The 6,890-nt window shown below is 34.8% G+C and overlaps 1 protein-coding gene and 1 pseudogene across 1 annotated transcript; one reads left to right on the forward strand and one right to left on the reverse strand.

The window, feature by feature from the left end:
* Nucleotides 1-1,020: 1,020 nt before the first annotated feature.
* LOC110787409 (uncharacterized) lies at nt 1,021-1,989 on the forward strand. Its single transcript, XM_021992030.2, has one exon. The coding sequence runs from the start codon at nt 1,309-1,311 to the stop codon at nt 1,804-1,806; it is 498 nt and encodes a 165-aa protein (XP_021847722.2). The 5' UTR covers nt 1,021-1,308; the 3' UTR covers nt 1,807-1,989.
* Nucleotides 1,990-4,132: 2,143 nt separating this feature from the next.
* LOC130472323 (uncharacterized) lies at nt 4,133-5,643 on the reverse strand (annotated as a pseudogene).
* Nucleotides 5,644-6,890: the final 1,247 nt, after the last annotated feature.

The following is a 6,890-nucleotide window of genomic DNA, read 5'->3' on the forward strand; positions in this document are numbered from 1 at the left end:
GCTTTAATTAACATGAAATACTATGTACCCTTAAATGAAGCAAGGCATCGATTTGATTACGTAATTACATGTTCACTCCACCAATTAGTAATGCCCAACTTTTTTATTTTTATTTTTAACTTTCTTAAGGAGCAAGTTTCCTTAAAGTTTGACTCAAATCAAATCATGTGACCTTTGCCTACAACATACGTAGTAAGTGATAAGGAGGACAAATAGTTAACACATAAAGTCCTAAAGTATATTTATAATTAAGTTTTATTACTCATGATTAATTGATGGTTGCATTTGGGAGGCAGGGATATGATTAAGTTCGAGTTCAATTAACAAACTAGACAATTAGATGAACGTTCATGAAGCAATGGTTCAATGAACTTACTATACATTATTAGTACTAGCTTCCTACTACTATTAATTATATAAATCCTTCCTTACACGGTAAAGTTTTAGAGACGATATTTAAAACCTTGAATCAAACCTTGTGTATATCCTTTCCATTATGACTCTCTATACACCAAAAACTTAATTAGGTATTCTCTCTGTCACTTAATACTCGTACCGTTTTGACTTTTTGCACTATTCACATAATCCACTTCGATCCTACTTTATTTCTGGTGTATGAAAATAAATGTTACTATATAATATATTGTTGGCTTCATCTTAATATATATTTTCAAAATATTAATATTTTTATATGTTTTTATAATATGTAGTTAAAGATATTGGTGGTCAAAGTTGTGGATTAACAAATGTATCCAGTCAAAACGGTGTGAGTATTAGGAAATAATTATATTATAAGCTTATGAATATTATATTTTATGTGGACACTGTAGAAACATGTAAGCTATCATATTTAATAAAGATCCATCATAACCTAAACCATCTACTTGCTTCTACATCCATTCTCCAAACCCGTGAACTCAAATCAAACCAAAAATTGCTTCTTCTTTCAATAACTTTTCCACAAGTTTTCCTCTGTTTTTCTATCTTTTTATTAAAGCCAAAACTCTCGTGATTACCATTGCCAAAAGCTCCCTTTTGTTCTTAATCTCTACTTTTAATTTCTTAACCAAATTCTACGTCGATCTTTTTATTTTTTATTTTTTATTATATGGTTGGTTTCCATCTCGTGAAATTCTTAACATGTTCATCCATTTAAGACCTACCAATATAAATATTTTCCTTCAAATTCCGCAAATCTCTAGGTTTCTCTAATATACATAAATATTTTCTTACAATAAATCCCTTAAATCTCTTGTATTTTGCATCAAATTAATTTTACACCAAATAAGCAAGCTTGGAAAATCATCAATGGACACCCTCCAAAGAACAAAATCCGACATTTCAACCGTGTTACTACACACAATGGATGAAAACATTTCTGATGACCCTGTAAGTTTGACGAAGACGACACTCCCAATACTATCAGAAATCGAGCTAGCAAAATGCGAGTGTTGTGGAATGAGCGAGGAATGCTCGGCCGAGTACGTGGAGGAGATGAAGAAGAGATACTCAGGGAAGCTGATATGCGGGTTATGTGGCGAAGCAGTCAAGGAAGAAATGGAAAAGAATGGCGGGAGAACGAGGGAGGAAGCTTTGGAAGAACATATGAATGCTTGTGTAAGGTTTAATAGGCTTGGTAGGGTTTACCCTGCTTTGTATCAAGCTGATGCTGTTAAGAAATTGTTGAAGAAGAGCAGTAGTGCTGTTTCTAAGTCTGGTAATAATAATAGGAAAGGGGGCCTTGCTCGAAGTTCCAGTTGTATACCTGCCATTACTAAGGATATGAAGGATAAACTCAGATTTTAAGCCATGGATATGAATGATTGAAGATCTCAAGGAATTAATTAATTAATGCTGTTATTGTAAGATAGATTGTTGTAACTTTGATAAATACTTGTGTAGTTTTATTGTTTGTTTACTTTAATTTATAAGTAATGTTGTGTACGTTTTATGTGTAGTGTGTCATAAATATATTATGTTTTTTTTTTACTGTGCAATGTGAGATATTTAATATTGAATTACTTAGCAATCTAAATTAGCAATACTTATTTTCATTTATCTTATGAGACGATCTAAACGTTAAAACTCGGATGATTTTCTTAGGTTATAATTGTTTTTTTTTTAAAAAGGATTCTAATTAGGCTATAATTGCTTCCATATAACCCAGCTTGAAGAAAGAAAATTAACAAAAATAAATAAATTAATGTGGTTAATTATAAGGGGCCTTATTTTTTAATAGTCAAAGATTAAAAGATGAGTTTTCTCTCTTTTTTTTTTGGTTGTTGTTGTTGTTGTTGTTGTTGTTGTTGAAAGAATTCAAAGATGAGTTTTTGAAATTGCGTTGAATGATAAAAATGTTAACTTGGGTCTATCGGTGAAAAAAAGAGTTCAAGATCACCTTGAACCTTTGATTGGTGAAATAAACAAATTCAAGGCTAAAGTCGGTGAAAGCTTGAAAACTACGCCCTTAATTTTGTGCTTATATTTGACATAAAGAGACAAAAGATCAAGAAAGACATAAGAACATTTTTTTTAATGATTTTTGAATATCTTGTTCCGATTTACAGTATACTCAGAATTTCTTTCCACTTATTTTGACTTATTTTAAATAAAATAAGTTCAGATAAGTTTAGTTAGGTTCAGTTAATTTCAGATAAGTTCAGTTAAGGACCTTGTTCGGTTCAACTTATTTTGATTTATTTCAGACAAAATAAGTCCAGATAAGTTCAGCAAAAATAAGTTTTTTCGGACATTTTCACACACAAATAAGTCTATTTCAGACAAAATAAGTTTTTTTCAGATAAAATAAGTTCAGATAATATAAGTTCATGTTGGTGTACACTCTCCTATTGCTACTGCTAATCTTATTCTTTCTTCCATTCTACACAAGATCAAGGCAAGGCGCAGCATTACAAGCAACATCAACAATGAGCATGATCAAACAGCAATACAGCATTCTAGAAGCTTCTCCACATGATCAGTTTCTAGCTCTAACAACCTGCCTTAAATCTAGGGAGTTAGTTAGTGATTCTGTTGTACTGCATTCTTGTAATAAGCTGATTGTTAACAGTTGCAATAGCTGATGTGTACAAATAGAGCCATCTCATTGGATGCAACACATCACCATTAGATTGTATATATAGTTCATGCTTGCTGTACGAATTGATCATCAATCAAATAATAAAATTCTGTTTGATCAAGTTCTTAGAACTCTCTCTCTTTCTCTCTCTCAAAGCTTAAACTGAAAATCAGTTTAGTAAAGAAATCATCCTAAGTGTTGATTTCTAATAGTTCAGTTAAAATAAGTCCAATAGAACGGAGTCTTAGTACCCTTCCATTTTTTTTTTTTTTTTCCTATTTCTTAGTCAAGGGAATGATATTATGTATTTAGGTTCAGTTGTCATATATAAGTTTCAGATTATTACAATATTCTTTGAAGGTGTGGGCGTGTGGCAGATAAGATCCTGAGTGAATCCGACCTGGAAGACATGTATGTCTCTACATAGCGTAATTAATCTTAGTGATTTGCGGTTTCCGTGCCCCTGTAGTTTCAACGGTGTCATGCTAGAAGAGTTGAGGGAATATCAAAACACAAGAGTATGTTATGCTTTTCTCAGCATTTTCTATTATAACAGAATGCACAAAGGTCATAACTTGATTTTCTCTGCACACTTAAAGCTGGTTGATCTTTTTAGACAGGTGGATGGTGGTTTGTGGTATTTCTGGAACACATTGAGCACAATTTTATCCACCGTGCCCTGCAGTTTCAACGGTGTATCACTCCTCCTCGCTGAAAAAGTTCGAAATACTTGACAATAGGCCTGGTTATCGGGCGGGGCGGGTTAGGGTCGATGCGGGTCAAAAGAGGGTCGGGTATTAAAAGGGTCATTTTTAGCGGGTCGATAATGGGCGGGTCAAAAGCGGGTCGCGGGTCAATAGCGGGTCATTAGTGGGCGGGTCAATAAACGAGCAATGAAAAATGAAAAACAAAAGAGCCATGTGCAAGTACAAGTAAATACGAAGCTATACACGTAATTTTTTATATCATTACTATTTTAATTTTCAAAATAATTGTAGTATAAGTTTGACCCTATAATGACCCTGTCCAATAAGAGCTGTCCAATAAGAGCTGTCCAATAAGAGCCTTGCCCAATAAAAACCCTATTAACTTGACCCTAACCCTATATCCATTATTACACATTTTGCTATTTAAGTATTTAGTATGATATTTTTGTTTATGTAATCCATGAACACCAAAAGTGCCAAAACAAATCTGTTAGGAAACACAAAATTTACGACTACTGCATTATTAGTGACTGCATTATTGATAAAACATGGGTTGATAAAAATGCGACACATTAGTGACCAGTCCATGGCAACTATACACGGTTGCTCAAACTTGTAATTTGTGTAGTTGTTGTTGTTAGCCTTGTAAAATACCTGTTGCAAGATTTCATAATTGACTGCCTCCGTTGCCAACCGATCTTCTTCAGTACGAATCTCACGACATGTCCGCCAAGTATAGTAGTCATCAAGCATAGCCAAGTTATGAGAGAGTACTTCAACGCGTTCCAAACTCCTCTGCTTCTTTTAGGTGTTAATTTGTTTACCGAAAACAAGTAAGTCACTGTTGTTGCTGTCACCGCAATCCACAAAATGAACCTCAAAAACGGCAAGAAATATCGCTTGCAAGGAAGGCCACTTATAAGGAGAAGTATAACACTTAGTGATGAGATTAGTCCAATTGTGTTGCTTATTAATAATTGATTGTTTGCCTTAATTTTATTTCCATGTGACCATATGGAAGTACCTGCATCATGCGGTCCCCCATCGGCGTTTGGAAATGATTTTTGATCTTGCCAAACGCCTCCTGGGGGATTAATTCCGACTTGGAAAGCCATGGTTGCGATCAAGGATGCCACCACCATGAGTGATGTGCGCTGGTTGTCTAACCACATACGGTCTTTTTTTGGTTTTAGAGCGTCCTTTGCGGGTAATGCATTGGCATCATTCAGATATTGCCAAATTTGCCCATCTGTAATTGAATCCTTCTTGCTTCTCTTGTGAGTATCCACCGCTGTCATTCTACCCGAAGAAGAACATCAAGCACATCAATATGACCATTTAAAGCAGCTACATGAACAGGCGTCCTTCCATCTTGATCATGTGTAAAACACATGTTCGAATTCACCCCTAACAAAGTTTCAACAATCTCTAAGTGTCCCTTTCCAGAGGCGATGTGTAGTGGTGACGATCTTTTTAATTGATCAACCAACTCTGCTAGTTCTGGCTTTTGATCTAATATTTTCTTAGTAAACTTTATGTGACCAAGATTAGCAGAAATATGTAATGGAGATTGCGTAAAGGATCCGGATTTTTCAATGATGCATCGATCGAGGATAAGTGGATCTTCTTCGAGCAAGTTGAGTAACGATGGTACGTCTCCCGTAAGTGCTGCATCGTATAGTCTTGTTGTAGCAAGTGATGCGCTTCTCTCTGTTTTGGCTTCCATGTTTAATTAATTTTGTGCTTAGTGTAAACAAATCATTCGCTACTTTATCCCTTTTAACTTGGCCTTAGAATTGTCAAATTGAGACTAATTCAAGTATTTCTTAATTTACGTGTTCTAATGGATTATTATCCTAGAATTTTCAGTGAAATTATGATAAATTTATGATTCAAATGACACTCAAGTAGGCGTTGATGATTCAAGATAATGATGTATTTCTAATATTAATTGAGTTGAATATCATTAAAAAAAATGGGAAGTCATGCATTGACCGGTCTCTTGTGGAAAAGTAAACTAAAGACTACCCAATTCACAACCTTTGAAAAGTGAAAACTGGTACTCGATCTGGTGGATGCGTTAATTATATACTCCATTTGTAAGTAGAAAACTAAACCTGGACTAATTGACTTCTTTTTGGTGGTAATGCAATGACTAAGGTTCCACGACTCTGCCCTGTTTAACTTATTTTGACTTGTTTCAAATAAAATATGTTCATATGATATATACTAGCTAAATTTAGACAAGACGTTCATACTCAAGTGGTTTGATCGGTTTCAGATTCTAAAACTTTGACCACGCAGTTCCATAACTGATCGACTTAGTAGTATATCATATCCCACTACAATCAACATTTTTGCATACATCAATTTAACAAACAGATACAAACAGATGGAATTGTTAACAATAGTACAATACAGACGTTTTAATACAAATGTTTTTTGTTTTTATATGATACATATGTCGTCTTCCTTGTTCAAATAAAGCTGTCAAACTGGAGGGCGAGTTACGTTCTGGGTCTTGGAGAAATCAGACGTATAATTTTCTTGACAAACTTACCAAATAGGCGAAGAACATGGCTTACGATGAGTAGTCCTAACACAATTAACCAAGCATAAGTTGAATATATTATTATGGCGTATACCTGTTTGGTGGTTCCAAGGAAGCCAATGGAGATTAAGTAAGTTAATGTTGTTGCTGTTACCGCGATCCACATGGTTATCATTAAAATTCCCATGACGAGTCTCATACAAGGGAGTCCGCTTATGAAGAGAATTATAACAGTCATGGATGAGACTAGTCCGATTGTGTTGTAGGCGAGGAATCTACTATACAATATTTCTTCATTTGCCGCCATTATCGAAGTACCTGGTTGATGACCATTGCTGTTATCAGTGATGATACCACCATAAGAGCAGCACGTTGTTTATCCAACCAGTCGCGGCTGCTTTTTTTGGGTTTTAACAAATCCTTTGCTTTTAACACTTTGGCCTGCCTAAGGGCCAACCATATTCTCCCATCACTAGGATCTTTCTTGCTCTGGATGTAAGTGTCCATTGCGGTTAATCCACTAGTGTTCATTGCGTTTTTCTCCATCCTTTCC

Source organism: Spinacia oleracea, chromosome 1, assembly GCF_020520425.1.
Source record: "Spinacia oleracea cultivar Varoflay chromosome 1, BTI_SOV_V1, whole genome shotgun sequence".
Classification (NCBI taxonomy): domain Eukaryota; kingdom Viridiplantae; phylum Streptophyta; class Magnoliopsida; order Caryophyllales; family Amaranthaceae; genus Spinacia; species Spinacia oleracea.